Here is an 18,814-nt window from a genome sequence, read left to right as displayed (position 1 = left end):
TTTGAGACATCTGTGGGCTGAATGCAGAGCTCCTGATCTTTCACAGACTGTAACAGGAGTCACATGAGCTACCCATCCTTCAAAAGTGAGGCACAGCTTGGGAGCCCCAAAACTGAGGTATCCAAAATTAGTAAGTGGACCACAAGTTGCCCACAGCTCTGCTAGATACTCAGTCAGGATCAGAACAGAGGAGCTCCTGCCTTGCTGTTTACAAGAAAAACACTGCAAGGTATCTGTGAGCTGATGGCTTTCTCTCAGTGCACGCTGACTAAATCTGGGAGAGAGCATGGGAGAGCTTTGTTCTGCCACGTAATAATATTCCTGGTGCCACTCAGCACCAGGGAAGAAAGTTATTCTATGTTACTAGGCTAACCCCAGAAAGCCAACAAAGTATTCACCCATAGGGAGCACTCTGTTTTCTGAATCATCGAAACAATTCAGTGTGATGATGCTCATATAAACTCCTTTCAACTCCAGATAGCATTAATGAGAGGTGATGAATTTCTTTCTGTCTTACACAATAGAGTAAGAGCACTGAATCAGGACCTCCACACGCTGTTCTGAAAACAACAGATCCATGTTGCTGAACCTGTGAGATTCCCATCAGCCAAACAATTCACCACTACTATGATTCCTGTGCTAACAGAGTGATAGATATTTTGGCAAGGAATATTTCAATTTAGGATACACTTCTGTATAAATTTTTGTTTAAGCTTCAGTTAGCTTTTGCCTTGGTACCTGCTTCTTCCCTGGTTTCACACTTGAGCTATGATCTGTGACCTCCTTTCATTCGATCTGAAAGTTCATACCTCACAGAGAAACTCAAACTAGCAGAGGAAACCCTTCACACTTGTTTTTTTTTTGCCGGAATGCATATAGAAAACTTACAACATACGAAATGCAGTACTGGAAAACTCTCATCACACTTCAGCTCAATACAAACTCTCCAGTGGCACTCTTGCAAAGAATAGCATATATACCACTAACAGAAATAAGGCGGACTTTCAGTTGAACATGCTACAGGAGCTGTATCTACCTTTTCCAAAGTTTGAACTTGCATGGAATCAGAGTTGTAGTTGAAGCTCAGCACTAAATATAGCAGCTCCTCAGAAAGTTGATTTGTTCTTCTCAAACTGGTCTATCAAGCCTCAACAACATGCAGCTACTCTCCTACTCTAATCAAAAGCTTCACTTATCTCAATTCCTTGAGAAGTACTTCATTCCCTTCAATATTCATGTCATACTCATGCCAACTTGTAATTTCTTCCTAACAAAGCTCACGCTTATGGGTTAATTCACAAATTTCATTTCTGAAAAAATGAAACTAGAGTCAAAGCGCTGCCCAGAATACATCATGTTACTCTGATAGTACACTGCAAATACTGGCAGTTGGTTTCCCTTCCAAGAAAAGAGCTCCCCAACCAGGAGAGAACTGGCCAAATTGTCACCAACTGTGTCACCCAGTATCATGTCAGGGGCTGACATGGCTTCAGGATCCCATAATCTAACAGCCAAGTCAGAAGGGGGAAATCTCCTTGCTGGGCAATTTCACTAGCCACATGTGTTTTTTTCTCTCAGACTGAAAATGCCAAAAGCCTCTTAGTGATCCCATCTAATCTGATGAGATGCACTCAGAATGACACAACTGCCATTTCGCCTGGAATTGATCAAAAAAACATTCTTTTTTTGCACGAAAGCTCCATATGCTCAAGTCCCTCTTTCAAAACCACAGTATCTAGCCTTTGTTGGCTGGCCACTGCTCCCGCCCACCTCTGAACTACATATCCTGGAGGGAAAAAAAACCCTCCAAACTTCAGGAGGTTTTTTTGTCTGAGCTCACTCTAGCATTGTCCTCTTGCCAGCTCCCTGCATTCTTTTTCCTACTGAGTTTGTCTAATCTCTTCGATGAGTACTTGAGTTGTAACTCCTCTCTCTAAGTTCAGCTAGATGTGACCTACAAGCCAGAACTGCTGCTCTGCTCTAGAGTATTGTTCTCTGCTACCCACCCATTTTGTTGTCCTTAATCTGTGGAGCAGGTGTGCAGAAAACAGGGCTCCCGCACCTCGCTTGTGGTCTTAGAAGTAGGTGAGCACCAAGGCACTGCTTCTGACAGAAACGCATTCTCTGCAGGATTCCCCATAACATGGACCTTTCCAGCGAACATACTGCCTGCTTAATGATTTCAGTAAGAAAATCACAGACACCAGCATGAGGCATCAGCTTCCAGAGACTTTCTTTAGCTTTTCCCTGTGCTCCTGTGTCTGTGCTTTGAAATGAATAAAGCCAATACACCTTATAGCCATTTGGGCAGCTGACAAATATTGCTGCCAGAATTCAGAATCTGCTTTTCTACAGCAGAGTTGTTCTAGAATAGCTGGTTTTATACCTGTATGTCTACCTCTACACACATAGACGCAAAACAAAACCCTGAGAAAAGTGACCAAATCATTACACTCAATTGCAAACTGGCTATTAAAGACATTCCTACAGGTTACTGCCACCAAAACTTACAGTTTTAGCGTACTTCCATTTGTCTAGTTGAAGCTGTAAAATATATTCTGTCTATGGGACAGGCTACTAAAGATTAACTGCTTTATTCTTGATAAGAAATAAAACTTCTGGCATTTTCTGTGGTTAGAATTTGCAAAAGCAAGAAGCCTGATTTCCCTACTATTCTCATTTCTCTGTTCTTGTTCTTTTGAAAACCTAATTATGCAATATCACTGATCCAATGCAAACCTTTCTGGTTTCTGTAGTGACCAAAATTACTTGGCAATGAAAACTCTGTTGTGGGAAATCAGGTCTTAGGTCAGTATCAACATTACTGCAATTGGCATTTCTGGGTAACTGAGTAGTCAAGGGGCTCTGAAGCCAGGTTTGCTTTCTCTTTCACCATAGGCAGAACTGATGTGAACAAACTCAGAAGATTAGGTTATGTTCCACAATAGCCAGGATGATACCTGATTCCACAGAGACTAGTTTTAAAGAAGAAAAGGAGGCATATGACATTTGTAAACTAACCATAAATGCAAGAGGTAAAAAATTATGAGGAGTTTGGCCAAGAATATGCTGCACTCTTACACAGCGGATCACATTTTCAACTTCCTACGGCTCAGGCCAGAAAAAGATACTTGGGAAGGTGACGCTCTGGATGTGCCAGAAGCGCCAGCTTCCACTAGCTATTTTTAACTGCAGGAATTTAATTAGAAAGGGTGGCTGCACACAGTTGGTCTTCCTTCCTCTCCATCCTCTGTGCAACTCAGATATCTCAGAGTGCTATGCACTATTACAACTGACATTGGCAGCCCAATATGTGCTCTGAACACAGGGTGAGCTACATACCAGCACTGAACATCCTCTTGGTGGAGACCCTGTGCTGGCTTCATCATAAAGACAAGGGGAGGAGAGCAAATCAGGAAAAGGGATGCAGCACGTTCTGCTGCAATCCGGTCATTTCCAATTTTGCTCTCAACCTGTATAAATTATACTATTGTTTCATTTACTAAAGCATCCCAGAAGTGAGATGGCACGAAGATAGCTTCAACATATTTCTGAACTCAGCTTCCCTAGACCTCATCAGAAAGTAGGCTCAGGCCCAGATGTTGGATGCTGTATCCTTCATGTGTTCCGGCCCCCAAACAAAACATGTGAGTTGGTGCATAAATGCTGCCAGTGTCCCTACTTTTTTCTGTCCAGACCAATCAAGTGGGTTAAATTCCAAATTGGAATATTTCTCAGTATGACAGTAGTGGAGCCAAAGCACCTGTCCTCGTAGCACATTTCCACAAACCCTTTACAGCCTCTTCAAGAAGCATCCAATGCAAAGCGACTCTGTACTGTTACGTACTTTCTCATTTACGTCGACATCTACAACGATGTCCAGTTCTAAAAATGAGACAGGTGATATCCTGACAAAATTTTTCCTCTAATGCTAATTCTCTTTGAAGAGAAGCATAGAGAAGAAGTTATGGTTTTATCAAGGGAAGCAGGTTTGCTTGCCACTGACAAGCCAGTCCCTGTGTGCTTTTGTTCCCCATCTACAAAACAGCAGTAAGAGTAGTACTTTACCTTGTGTTGTGAGTACAGAAGTAGTAAATAATGTAAGGTGCTTAGCAACTTTACGTATATGTATACATGTATACGGAACAAAGCTGTAGGTTGCAATGGGATAAAATGTTATGACCTGGTACTGATGGTGTATAGCAAACCCAAACAGTTCTTGGTATCACTAAAGTAACTGAGACAGAAATTCAGTTTTACTATGAGGTTTTTGTTGCCTGGCACTGCAATCTTAGAAGGGGCTTAGAAAAGTAAATATTAGTTTTAATCTTTTTATTCTACATCTTCATTAAGTACCCCCTTGTAATTTAATGCAATTTGTGGCAAATGCTAATACTGCTTTGGGCCCACTTCTCCCCATCAGCTGTATCTCTGTTAAATTATGCATTTCCATCTGGAAAGAAACTGTACAGGACTGTAGGCTCTCTTCCACTTAGAGTCAGGAATGGAGAGGGATTTAATTAGATGATCCATGGTTGAGAAAAGGACTAGAGCAAAGCCCGGGTGGTCCATGGAATCTTCCACCGGAAAACAAGGCTGCAAATTGTTCTGTACAAGCCTGATTCTGTTTGCTCATTTTGTTTACATTGTTTGTTCTTACAGATTAAAATAGACAGTTACTAGGCAGATGATAAACTGTTTCCTTCCATGACAATGTTGTCCAGAAGTTAAGAGAGTAGCATGGGACAATATACGCCTGTGCTTCATTTTTGGGTACATCCACCCAACACCCTATGTAACTTGGAGCAGGATATTTTTAGCTAGTGCTTCAGAGCACCTAATCGTTAACATTTTTGTTCCATTTTTCCTATCTGTAAAATGGGGATAATATAGCTTTTTGGTCTCCAAGAGGAAAGAGCTTGCTCTACCTTTTCTCAGTTGACTGTCAATGCAGAGGGACGCAACTCTTGCAATTGCTCTCATCACTGGATACCTGTATACCCTTACGCCACTGATCAAGTCTTCAAAAACTGAAGTGTCTTTAGAAGGCCTGAATCAGAAGCAGAAACTTGTGATGAACCAAGCAATTCCCATCTACACTTAACTGTGAGTCAACTCAAATGCAGTGATTTCAGTCATGTGCCCTTTCACAGTTCAGCTGAACTTCAGAACATAATAGATGCAGCTTTAAATAGATTTACAGTGCAGATTGCTGATTTGAGTGTCTGGCAGATTAACTTATTCTTCATGTTTTTTCTGTTCCAAAATTCAATGGATTCCATATTTGTAAAAGGGGGAATGCAGAAGGCTAAGTCAGAAAGTGGGCTATGGCTGGAACTAAACTTATTTATTAACCTATTTTGGTTGCATGTTAAAGAAAGGAAGCTATTATGCTGTCGGTTTGCGGGATGTTAATGGGAGCTCTGGGCATAATTACTCTGTGTTGGTGTGTGAATAAAACCCACTGACAGATAAGCTGTTTGCCCGATAGTAACTTTTTTGCTTTCTTTGAAAAAGAAAGGGAAGATAAGAAAAGAAAAATAAAATAAAAAAAGAAAAAAAAATTAAAAATTAAAAAAATTAAAAAATGAAAATGAAAACAAAAATGAAAAAGAAGAATAGAAGACCTTGCCCTTTGTGGTCACTTTACTCCTTGCTACATCCTTGGGTAGGAAAAGGTTAAACACTCAACAACATTTTTCTCTTCTTAGCAAGTTAGAGAACTGTACATCAGACACATTGTCTGCCAAATGCTTCATTTACTACCAGCTGCATTTTTACTTTGTTGAGAGATAGCTGAAATAAAATCACTGTTCTTTGTGCAAACAGCATGCTAAATAATGTACGGCTACAAGATTATTAAATAGCAAAGGCATTTGATAATATTAGAGTCAACCACAAGTCCCACTTCTGCTGATGCACAGAATTTTGAGTAATTAGTCATTGCACAGAGTGTTGTATTTATATCCCCTTGAGCTTCAGACGTTAGGCCACAAAGTCAGGAGACAAAGAATTGCTGTTATTAGGAGGACTGTTTTGGATTTATTTATATTCTAAGGCTTTATTTCAGTGTCCACTTCACTCCTCTGGCTCAGGCTTCCTCCAAACCAGAAGATACAGCTAAGTCAGAGAATTTTAGTGTAAACCATATTTTTACAGACAAGACCTCTCAACTTCAAGCAGAACTTCAATGAGTTTGCAAAGCCCCCAAAGAAGCACAACTGGCCTGAGGTTATGACAAGCCTGGAAAAAGGCCTCCCAGGTTCTGTTCTGACCTCTAACAGACTTTTCATGATTTATATGCAATACATTAATAGCAGCACCAATTATGGATAGATAAATTGGCATACAAAGAAGACAAATAACTCTCCCAAGGATTTACAGCAAGTCTTTTGCAGAGCGCTGGAACTCTTACTCAATCCTTTGTTCAAATCACTAAACCACACTGCCTTCTTTAGACGACAATTACGGCACAGGCCTGAATACTGTGACATATCTAAAATTATATAGCTATACACTTATATGAGGCTTTATTAAAATAAAGACTGTGTAACGTCTTAAGAGTTCACTACAAAGCTGCTCAGTGAGCACTCTACTGCTTAAAGACAGCCTTTTTAATTCTATCCCGTAGTAAAAGAGCAAGATCTAATACATTGTAATAAGAAATCAGAGGGCAACTTCATAGGATTTGAACACAAAACATCTGATGACAAATTCATATTGTAGTAATTAGACTTCATTTTGCAGAATTGACATGCAAAAATAATGGTAACCTTTATGACAAATAGTATGTATCATCTGTCTCTGAGAATGTCATACAGAGAAGGACCATATAGAATAAATCATACACTCGCATCAAATTTCAGGCATAACTGAGTAGATTAAATATTGAATTTTATCATGTCTCATAAATGAGTTTACTGTTTATAAGCATGGCACCTCAACCTGCGATCTCCTTAGCTTCCCTCAGCAGGCTGTGCACTCTCTGTATCGAAAAGCACAGCCAGGCAGAGAAAATGCTGGTAATGTAAGAAATTTTATGGGAAATTTAATGGTTGTGCTTAGAAATACTGTGGAGTTAAACATTCTCGGTTCTCCATGAGATTTAAAAGGGAGACCACGGACTTGCTGTGATTACTGAGGGCACCACTGTGAAAAGTGATTTCAAATTTTCATTTAAATATTGTGTGCCCAAGTGTCTCCATTTGTCTTTACAGAGAATACATCCACGCCTAAGCTAGATATGCAGATGCCTAATCTCCTGATTGTGAGTGTGCTAATGCAGGAGTTTTGGGCACACAACATCGGCATGTGTAAACCTAGAGGTCAAGTAGAAGCTGATGAAGAGACATTAAGCAGAGCAACTGTACTATGTATTTAAAAGACCAGATGGGATGGAAACTGGAGTCACCCTAACTGATGCAAGCATGTATGGATGCTGTTCAGCATCTCGATCCAAACCAGGGTCTGGAGCAAACCAGAGGTTACAAAAACTAACCCTAAGCACCTCCCCACAAAAAGTGACCTCCATGATGCAACTTGGAAATGGGGGAGTGACAGCAGGGCAGCTGCCGTTTTCCACTAATACCCCCACGTAGGAGAGATTCTGCCTGTGCCAGCCCTCCGATTTGAAGCATGGATGCTAGACAGGACACCCCACCTTCAACTGCAAGGAGCAACCACAGTAAAAGGCAAAGCTCCAAGCCCCAGGGTGCAGCCCCAGGGTGCAGCCCCAGAGCCAGCAGGCACGACCGACCACTGGACTGCCCCACCTCCAGAGGAGGCCTGGCACGGACAATCCTCTAAAGCCCAGACCCCCAGTAACCTGGAGCTCCAGACAGCCCAGCTGCCTCCGCAAAGCCCACCTGCACATACCAAGCCCTAGGCAGGCCTCCGGCAATACCTCAGGGGCTTGACTTGGTCCCCAGCTGCCACTTGAAGCACTCGGCTCTGTAAGATCCCATAGTGCTTTTTTTGCAAAATGGAAGGGAACTAATCTCACTGCTGGCCAAATTCCAGCTTTGAGTAATTACATTCTTCTGACAAATTTTCCTTGGCAGTTTCAATGGAATATAATTAGTAAATGTAAATAGATGTAAATAGTGCTGTAAATTACACTTTGTGTGACTGTCAGAAGCACAGGAGGAATAGCAAGGGTGAAGGGGCAAAAAGAGCAGAGCTTCGTTCTCCAACATGGACAATGTTGTGGCCTTCCCTGTTACCAGACTGCATATGTCTCTGCCAGGATGGCGTGTTCAGGGCTACTACAGCAGCAGATGCCACAATCCAGGATCATTGTGTGGTTCATCACACAGATCATCTACTTCACCTCAAGTACAATTTTGACCTGACTGTGTTCGGTCATGTCCCACAGCTGTGTTCGCAAGCAGTGGCTGTGTTCCACCTCAGCTGTGCTTCTGCTTCAGCGGCAAGCAAACTGCTTCTCACACACACACACACACACACACACGCAACTGCAAAATGCTTGTCTATGATATTATTGTTTTCTATGAAATGCTTATCAAATTTGTGAATGGTTTGTGAAACCTTCTGCTACCTACTGAAGAAGTGTCATATAAATGGAATTATATCATTATCCTTCACAGCTATTTTAATGCAGCTCCATGTAATAGTTTCACCTAAAGTGGAAACAGCTTCTTCCAAAAATAAATACATATATTTAACTTCATGTAGTCAAGTAGATTTAAAAGCAACTATTTAAAGTAATGAAAATAGATTATAATGTATACCTTTCTTATATTATCTACATATTAGTAGTTTTTTTATGTGTCAAATGTTTCTAACGTACGTCATCTGCTTCAAATACAAATTGATACAGCTAGTGGGCTTAATCAGATATTTCCTTCATACAGAAAATTTAAGGATGATTTTTCAATAATACACTTATTTTTATTCAAAATTTGCATACAGAAAATAGCTAGCAGAAACTAGTAAAATGAAGGGAAAGTTTATTTTCTTAACAAAAGCTTCTTGCACTATTTAGCTATAACAGAAGAAACAGATGTTTCAGCTTTACAATACCATGTCTTGCAAAACTTCCTTCTAAATGACTATTCATGCTCTACATGTTTTGGACTGTGTATGCAGAGCTCTGCTAACAGTCATGGGAAGCATTGCATACATTAGTAAAGCCCACATTAAGATAATTAGCGCTAAAAAAAAAAAAAATCAACAAGCCTTTTTTTCCCCTTTATAGTATTGATTTAATGTGGGTGAAAAATGCCAGACTTTCAATCTTGAAGATTCATGTTCCACCACAAAGTGGGAGATGGAGCCAGCTTTTCCCAGTGTTCTGCCAATAAACTCTTAAATTAACCACCTATCAAGGACTAGGAGGAAGAACCAGGCTCTATGGTCTATCAACCCTTAGTCTCTCTGATGAACCTATGAACACGGAGAATGGGGAGCATGCTACCTGGGACAAGGAACTCAAATTCTTAATCTTTGTGGCTGTACCTACCCAAGTATTTTCTCATAAAAAATTTTCAAAATTGCTGTGAACAGCAGAAATGACCAGGAGGCAGTATTGAACCTGCACTGCTGCAGAGAGGGCTCTGGGCAGTGGTAGCAGCTATGGGAAAATTTCTACAGTGGAAGAGGCCTTTGAAGCTCATCTGATATTTCAAGTGTGTATCTTCTAAATGGCAAACTCTGTTTTAATACAGACTGTTTTCATAAGGGCTCTGTGACCTTTTGCAAATCCTATCATGGGTTATACACATCATTTAACTTTTTGTCTGGCAGTAACCTTACCTTCTGCAGAGCCAAACAATGTCAATATGGATACAGGCACATGACGAGATGTGATTGGATTATGGCAGCTTAAAAAATGACTGCCTGGTCCCTCAAGTTGCTGAAGTCAGGGCAGTTTAAGGTAGCAACTTTTGTTTAGTATTAAATGGCATGTTAAGAGCATGCACATGAACAGCTCTGAATACTCTGTGCATAGGTGGCTACTTGCTAAGCCACTTTACAGCTTCAGCTTATTTCCCTCGGGAAGGATCTGCTGCAGACATGCCTCTGAAGAGAATAACATGTCCTACTAGAATGTTTAGTATTTATTTTAGTAATAGAGCTATCCAGGTCAGTTGAGGATGACATTTTGCTTAGTGTTTGGAAGGGTTGCTTTAAAACCACTTGCTTTCAGGCAAAGAGATAATCAGTCTAAGCACTGCAAGACTTTTATAATGGAAGGCCTACACATCTTTTTTCATTCAGTCTGCAAGAGTAAACCGAGCACAGCTGTTTTACTGAAAACAACCCACTGGTATTTAAGTAGATTAACAAAATTAACTGTGAAAATCCTCTGCTATGTGAAAGCCAGTAACCTGTTGGCCACAAGGAGGCAGGGCAAGGATTCAGTAAACTCAAAGAAATTGCTTTTATTTAAAAAAAAAAGACCAAAAAAAAAAAAAAAGAGCATTAAATTAGTTCAGTCATGAAACTCTGAACTGTTAGGCAAGGCAAGATAAAAAGTGCTTTTCAGTCACAGTGTGTGGTTTCAGTATTGCTGTTTTATTCCAAGAGCAGCAAATATCTTAAGATACCAAACAATAGCTGATCTGGCAGCAATTTTCTGCTTCTTTTGAAGAAGCAGATCACACATGTTTCTTCTTCATCACTTCTGTGTGATGTAGAAAAAACTCTACACTAAGCTTTGATAGCAATAGTGGATTTACCAACTCAGAGCAAGAAGCCGTACTGCTAGGTTCACAAGGTGTTGCTCCCAAGCTAATAAATCCTGCTTCTGGGCAGCTTTGGGAGCTCTGACTTTCACTCCCTTGGCACTTCTAATTCTGGGCTAAAAGCAGGCAGAGGTGGTTTGGTATCTGTAGTCCCCTACCAAGAACCTTACGCACAGCACAGTACAGTGATGCCTCCCTTAACCAGAACTTTAGAACATTCCAAAATCAGCACTAACTTGAGGTCAAACTTCTAAATGACAAAGGGGCAAAGGAGGAAAATAAAGCCACTGTTTCAGAGTTAAGTTGAAAAGGACTAAATTTAAAAGTGAAACAAAGCCTTCCACAGTACCAGCACATCACAGTCCAAATCTATGAGTGATCTTCTGTTTTAGATGAAGTGACTTTACTCCTAGCTCTACCACTGCATGCTAATGAGCTAGGTAATTTCAGTCCCCTATGCCTCTGTTTCCTCATCTTTTAAGCAGTTGCCTTCCCTCTTTGTGAAGCAGTATGAGGTCCATGAATAAAAAACATGCTACAAGAACTAGTTATTATTAATGCAATTCAGATATGGAATGCACCAGATGGTAAAATCCCCAGGATTTTAATGAACTATTGTAACAGAACATATGTAATATGACGTTATTATAACAGGCATTTAAATGTATAGTTAGTACATAGAAAATGACCTGCTCTGCTCTCAGTAACTCCACTGGAATTATTTTGGATTTATGTCAGATAATACTAGGAACACAAAATAGCCCCGTATGTGCAATGTGGTAAGGTTTTCATAGCAATCCTATCTTAACTATTGCTTGTCCTGCTTTTATTTTTTGCTGGGGGTATTGTATTTAGTGGTCTGCTAGAGTATGCTTTCTGCATTTAATTCTGAGCAGGAAGTAAATAAAGTACCCTCATGCCAAAGACTAAAATGCCTCTGACCAAGTATCTCTTACCCATCATCATAAAATAGTCGTCATGAAGGAGCAAGAACTTTTTGGTTTTTTTCCACTATATTCTGTAAAAATTATGTCTTCAGTCACCTTATGCTAGACTTGGTAAGCAATTCATGCTTGTGTCAGAAAAGGCAAACATTCAGTTCCAGACTGTGAGGGCAGTAGTATCTCCTTTCTCCCACAGCAGCTGAGTTCTGGACAAGATGAATTATATGATTGGGCAAAGGTGAAAAAACAGGACTGCAGCTCAAGCCATTGGCATCATGCATTACTGTCAGAGGCAGGTACTGACTTCAGTAAAGGGGGAACATGAAGGTACTATCAGTATGTATAATAATTCTAGCTCACCTACAATACAGACTATAAAACTCGAGTGAACTGACATTTAATATATGAGAGGCTGGAAGCAAGATCTCAATTTCACATCATAAATTAGCCTTTGTGCTAGTGCCCAAAGATTTGGCTGATTACTCATTGCTTTCCCTTAGTGCTTAAGCAGTCTTTTCCAAAGCAAGACAGTTAAACCACAAAAACGTACTGTAGTGTCCACAGCTCTGACCTTCCCAGCAGGAACGTGCTTTGGAATGGGTTCTTCTACCGATATCATCATGCAGCCTTCTGCTCCAAGAGTAATAATTACGAGCTTACACCCTCTTTCTAACAGCATGCATCCCACTTTTTCAGCATCTTCAAGGTTGCCAACTGGGATGCCCGTTAAAATTTCTGCCTGGAAAATAACCCACGCAAACAAAAATCATAATCTGACAGCATTAATTTTTGGACAACAGTTGCATTTGAAAACAGTATTTAGTATCTTTTTAAAATGTATATTATAGGATGATCATGAAACCACTTCCTACACCGATATTCAGCTATGCCTTGCTCCTTGTTTGAAATCAGCATCTACTTCAGGCACAGCAGACTAACGGAGAGCAGCCTAGGCAGGGACACAGGAGGCATGGGTTCTGTTCCAGCTTCTATGACTTACCTGGCATGCAACCCTTAGTGTAATCACATTTCTCCCACATGCCTCAGTTTCTTCATCTGTGAAAAGGACACAATGACATAGCCTTCGCAAAAGCATTTTGTGGTCTTATGTGAAAAATGCTACATGGCAACTCGGTCACTATTGTTGGGGGATATTTATCACTAAGTGAGAAACTTTTATATTTTTTTTTAAATTGTCACTGTTCAGAGGGAAGTCACAAGGGAAAATCTCTTCAAGGAAAAAAAAATAATTGCTCAACTTTGACCACTCTGTTTACTTTAATATATATTTTTAGATAAGAATACCTAAAAGTTATCTGAAGCCTTCTTTGGGCAAAGGTCCGTTACAAGATTATTATGTATTTGTGTTATGGCCATGTCCATAGGCCTCTGTCAAGACTGAGACTCTTCCATGTTGGCTCTGTACAAACACAGATAAACTCTTCTTCTAACAGATGGTGACCGTAAGTCAACTTCTCCCAATTGGCTCTTAAAATTAATCTCTTCTAGTTCCACCCAACTAAGAGCAAAATTTCCCCAAAATCTGCAGCGAAGACTCCAGAACCAAGCATCCTTTTTGCTACTTCATACATTTTCTTGCTGGCATAGCATTGCCAAGTGTCATGTACTTTTTCTTTTTGTTTTGGCAGGGAAGAAAACAAGAATGAAACAGGAAGAAAGGGAAGAGAAAATACAGTGTGTTTTATCTGAAACAGTCTAGCAGGCAGTACTCCTGCATAATACGGTATGCCTTCTATTGTAAGTAAACAGGCATACTGTATTTTGCTGTCTTTACTGAATCTTGTCCTGCTTGCTTGAGAAGAGGGAAGTCCTACTTTATCTTGCACTATAAGGCTGCTGCTGGATCCTGAAAAATGCAGTCTGAAGTATTTTCAGATAACTGCCTAATAACTGGGCATCACTTCCACACTCTTACGGCTTATTTTCAGTGGAAAACTTACTCTGGAACCTATTCACCAGCTACACTTCATGACCTCTGCTGCATGGGCAGCTCGGCTTCTTGGGAAACAGCTGCTGAAACATTTCAAACTACCTTCCTCCGCATTACTGCAACGTGAATTGAGTGCACATACTTCTTGATATAATGGACTGTAAACTCTAGTGATTAAACAACTGCTTCACGAAGCACAGGCCATGCCTGTAGTAAAGAGAGGGAGGGCAGACAGCTGGGGACAGGAACTACTACAGCCATCCCAAAGTAAACCGCCCCCAGCATGAGTCAGTGCCTGCTGCTCGCCACTGTCATTTCCTGCGTTTCAGCCTGACCCGGGAGAGAGAAGCCATCCTTAGGCTCTGAAGGGCCAGATTATGCCAACACACTCCCTAGACTTTATAGTATCGTTAGCAGAGTACTTTCTGGGTTTAGTTTTCAAAATTACAGGACCAAGTTCTGCAGCCCCTACTTAGACAAGTGCACAAAAGATTTCAAGCACTGTTGATCTGATCGCTACATGGCAGAATCTGGTGTGGCAGGCCTTGGTGGGTAAACTTGTGCACTGCAGGGGCAAGGTGTGGTTAACACGTACACGCAATTTAAAACTACTTTTGTTAACCACACTGATCCCAGACAAGAATATCCTAAGCTTTAAATTATAAGAAGGTAACTAAACCTATCCAATTTTCTCTTTGGCACGTCACCATGCTGCTCAAACTTCTCTTGCAGTACCAACTAAGCAAATTAAACCTATTCCAGTTTTTAAAAGGTTATAAAAGTATTTTCAAATAAGAAAATCTGTTTCAAAGAATATCTCACAAAACCTTTTGAATGTATCTTCTTGCAAGGTTTGCAAGAAGTCAATACACCAATAATGGCTGTGGAGTAACTAAGGATAGATAATAAATAGTGTTAAAATATAGATATACTCTAATATTTAAACATCTAAAGAGTCTGTGTCTCTTAATGAATTCTAAGATCTCTGGAGCAGGAATGATGCATTCCTGTATTCAGAATACCTAATGCATCACGTTACAAGAATAAAAATGGATTACCACAAATCCTTGAATGAAACTGGCTATCTGAATTTCCAATGTACTTTATGAGGGGCAATAATTCCAAACATTCTACCTATGTTGCAGATTCTCCAGGATGAAAGTGGATTTGGTTTTGGTAGAGAAACAGCAAATCTAATCTGGGTTTATTTAAGAGGTATTTACACTTCTGTAAGCTCATGAGCAAGGTAAATGAAGTATTTAAACATAATATTCTTACTAACGAAATGCACATGCTGTATGCTTAGCATTAGGATTGCACCCCTCTTGGTGCTTGCTGTGTCACAAGTCAACAGGATTTTTCGCTTGGGTCGTGAAAGAATTGTTCTGGGACTGATATGTGAAAGGTTTTGCAGAAATCTTTCTTTTCATCTTTACACTACTTATACCAATAAACAAAATTATTTGAACAGGCAGAGTCTGTATAAAAGTAGATCTTCAACTGCTTGAAACCACTATCATCTAACTCATCTACAGCAGGATGGTAAAACTAAAAAACACTGGAACAAGCTGGAAGAACCATAAAAGCAGCAGAAGCCAGACAGATTCTGTGCCAATAATTAGAGATTGCGGTAAATGTCAACTGATGTTAAATACTGTGGTGAGTTTTTAAGTTCCTCCCTTCAGTAGAATCTTATTTAAAAAACAAACTGTGGTACAATTGAAGGAAATAACTAATGGTTATGTAAAGAAAAAATTAAATAACAATACTAAAAGGCCAATATGGACATTTGCCATAGCACTGTACAAAAGAGCAGCAAATTAAGAATTTTATTTTTCTGCAGCTAGTCTCATAAAACTCCTCAGTTAAATGAACCTATTAAAGCAAGAGGACATTCCACAAAACTGCTGTCAGAATAAACCTATGATGGATATTATACAATTAATCCACACAGAATTCTCTTAATTTTGTTTACAAAAGTGGAAGACACATTTAACTGAAGCTTTTAATTTGACTGATAGGAAAGTTCTTGGCCATAATCCTCACTAATCTTAGTTAACTCTCCATGTCTCTTTACACTGTGGCGTCTAGTCACAGTAAGTTGACACAAACCAGCACTGCTACAGAAGAAAAATGATCCTGCTTTTTCCCTTCCACTCTTGTCCACATGGCCTATTCTCTTGTGCCAGCACAGCCATTTGTGTGGCCAGGAAACAAATTGGATTGCAAGGCAGATCTGTGTTAAAATTAACACCCCTCCCCCCAATCCCACACCATCCCCAAAAGCCAACGCAAAACAATTAACTTCTTTCAACAGCAGTACTAGTTTGCACTGGCTAAAAGTGCGAATGAAAGTATGATATGAACCTTTGCCAAGTGTTCCTAGCTGTGATGCATTTGGGGCAGCGTATGGCTTACACAACCACTTTCAGAGAGATGTTCTGGATCCTCTGTTGGCATTTGCGAGACCAAATCTGCAGCATGGTGTCTAGTTTTGGGATCTTTGGCACAAGTAAGACACTGACACACTACAGCACACTACAATGGAAGGCCATCAAGACAGCCAGGGGGCCAGAGACAAGGATGTACAAGAAGAGGCTGGGAGAAGCAGGCTTGTTCAGCCTTAAGAACACAAGGCTAAGGGGAGATATAATTGCTGTCTACAGCAATTTAATGGGTGGGTATAGGGAACAAAGAGCCAGACTCTTCTTGAAGGTACACAGGGATAGGGCTAGAGATAACAAGCACAAGCTGGAACATGGGAAATTCCACTATAAGCACAAGCTTTTTCACCACAAGGGTGATGAAGCAGTGAAACAGGTGCCCAGAGGTCTGCAATCTCCATCTTTGGAGATTCAAAACTTGACTGGACAAAGCTGTGAGCAATCTGACCTAAACCATCCATGCTTCACCAGGGTGTTGGACTAGAGACCTCCAGAGGTCTGTTCCCAAATTCTGTGATCTTATGATCCTCAGCAAATATAAACTGGTGAAATAACAAGAAGTGTTAATTCTTTGGGGAGCAGTCCATCATTTGGACTGCTTTTTGTGCACCTAGCACAGTAACAACTTTGCAAATGTTGCCTGGTACTGCTGGAACAGAATTAATAAATAACAATGGGGAAACTGTGCCAGTTTTAAGGCTAACCCATCTAAAATGACATATGATAATTTAAAATATTTTTAAGTTTAAATATTTAAACACAGTAAGCCAGTTGGCTACAAACTTGGCTTGTACCTTAGGAGATTTCTCTGAGAATGACAGAACAAGAACTCAACCTCATTAATTCTAACACATGTGAACAGTCCCAAAGAAGTAATGAGACAGATTTGGTATATAAGCAATTGCAATATCAGGCCACAAGCCAAGCTAATTCCAGTTGTTTCAAATTATAAAATTTTTACATACAGACAGAAATACTTATCGTGCTAGAATAATTGAAAACTGACTGAAATTAATTGGCTTGAAGCTATTCCCTCCCCTCTCAAAAGTAACATCTTCCATTTTAGACTAAATATGGGAAATTTCATAGTTTCCAGCAACTGATAAAATAGGCTTTAGAACAAAGTTGGAATTAAAATATACTGTGAATTGCTGGCAACTTCTACATAATGTCACAGTAGTAGCTTTCCATTACTTAGAACAGAAAAGGCAAATTCAAGAGATGTTCTGAAATATTTTAATTCTAAAGGACCTATTTTTGTTTTGACTACTAGAGCTATTAGTTATTTTTTTCTTAAGAAAGACTATCCCTAGTATTAATCTCTCTATATTAATAAGCAGTATCTTAAATGTCCTAATCCAAGACCCCAGATATAGTTTTATAAACTTGGTATTCTCTGAATCTTGTAAAAGTCAATACTGTCTCTTGATTTTGGACACATTAGCAAGAATTTTCATTATTAATATTTCTTCCAAAAATGATCTAGCCTTTAGTAATAGACAACAACACTTAAAAGGAAACAATAGGATAATACCTATTTTTCTGTATTATTTTTATACATCTTGCAGCTTTATTTAACAAAATTAGCAATCAACTTATATTTAGTTTTACTGCTTTCTACCATTGAAGCCCCGAAGTATTCTGCTAGCATTTAATTAAATCTTTGCTAGGCCTTTCTTATTTAGATCACAAGTCTGATACCCATTTTACATAAGGGAGAAAGCAGCTCCCAGTTTTGCATTAAAAATAGCTTGACAAACTAAATAATTTGCTGTAACCATTTAGGAGTTTTCCTTCTCCTGAAGGGCTCCTCAGTATTCTTTGAACGGAGAAGCAGCTGTTCTTCAAAACATTTAGGACCAAATTGAAATCGCTGATGTGCAATATATTTTGGTTCCTAACCTGCAGGGCTGTGTAATTGCATGCACACACTAAATAAGAAAAACAACACATGAACTGTATTGACATTGTGGTTGTGCCTAGGGCCATACTGGAGCAAGGACTCATGCAAATACGTGGGAAAAAAATGGTAAGTATTCCAAAGAGCTCATCTTGTATAGGGTTGTCTCTTTTTCAACATTTATAGATTACTGAAAAGCACAACCATTGGTTTTCACTAAGATGACATCGGATACATTTATTTTTCATTAGAAGAATTAAGGGAATGGAGAACTAGCACATTCCTGCACAAACCTCAGGGATTAGGCTGTGCTACATCTGGGAATTAACAAACTAGTCTCAACAAGTTTGATCTTTCTGGGAAAAGATAAAACTGAACTACAGGCTAAGCAAAGAAAGAACTGATAACCTTGCAAGATTTATTCTGAGTTTTTTTGTTCATGAACCACATAAAAAGAAAGTAATGTCAAACATAAAAAAAATTTATTATTGCAACAAGCAAAAGTGAAAAGAACAGCTTGTGAAGAGCCTTCTAGACAAACTAATGGTAGATAATTCACTGATAGTATAATTTTGTTTGCTTTTCTCTAGCACATAAATCCATAAGAACAAGCTGTGCTCTTATACCAGATACTGCATGTGATTTCATTAAATCCTAAAGCATTTAATGAAGGATGGAGTATAAGGTGTGATGTATTTGATATTTGCATGTTTGGGACCCGACATCCAAAGGCTGTCTGAAACTATAGTTGACATTTTAAAACTTTTATTCTGTGACAAAGGCATTGCAGATCAAAACTCCTGACCTTCATGGCAGTAAATAAATAACAGAAACTTCTGACTCAGTAATAATTCAGCTAATCACAAGGA

General features: G+C 39.5%; 1 protein-coding gene across 1 annotated transcript in view; it reads right to left on the bottom strand.

Annotated features, from left to right (window-relative positions):
- The window catches only part of RBKS (ribokinase), a 69,018-nt gene that overhangs the window by 7,175 nt on the left and 43,029 nt on the right, over window positions 1–18,814 (bottom strand). Inside the window, exon 7 of the mRNA XM_010576519.1 lies at window positions 12,201–12,389. Within this exon, the coding sequence (XP_010574821.1) occupies window positions 12,201–12,389 (189 nt within the window). The remainder of the gene's footprint in view (window positions 1–12,200; window positions 12,390–18,814) is intronic.

The sequence above is a fragment of the Haliaeetus leucocephalus genome, unplaced genomic scaffold, assembly GCF_000737465.1.
Source record: "Haliaeetus leucocephalus isolate CR32 unplaced genomic scaffold, Haliaeetus_leucocephalus-4.0 Scaffold526, whole genome shotgun sequence".
NCBI classification, from domain to species: domain Eukaryota; kingdom Metazoa; phylum Chordata; class Aves; order Accipitriformes; family Accipitridae; genus Haliaeetus; species Haliaeetus leucocephalus.
The sequence above is the reverse complement of the archived record's forward strand: the minus strand, read 5'-3'. Positions and strand labels throughout refer to the sequence as shown.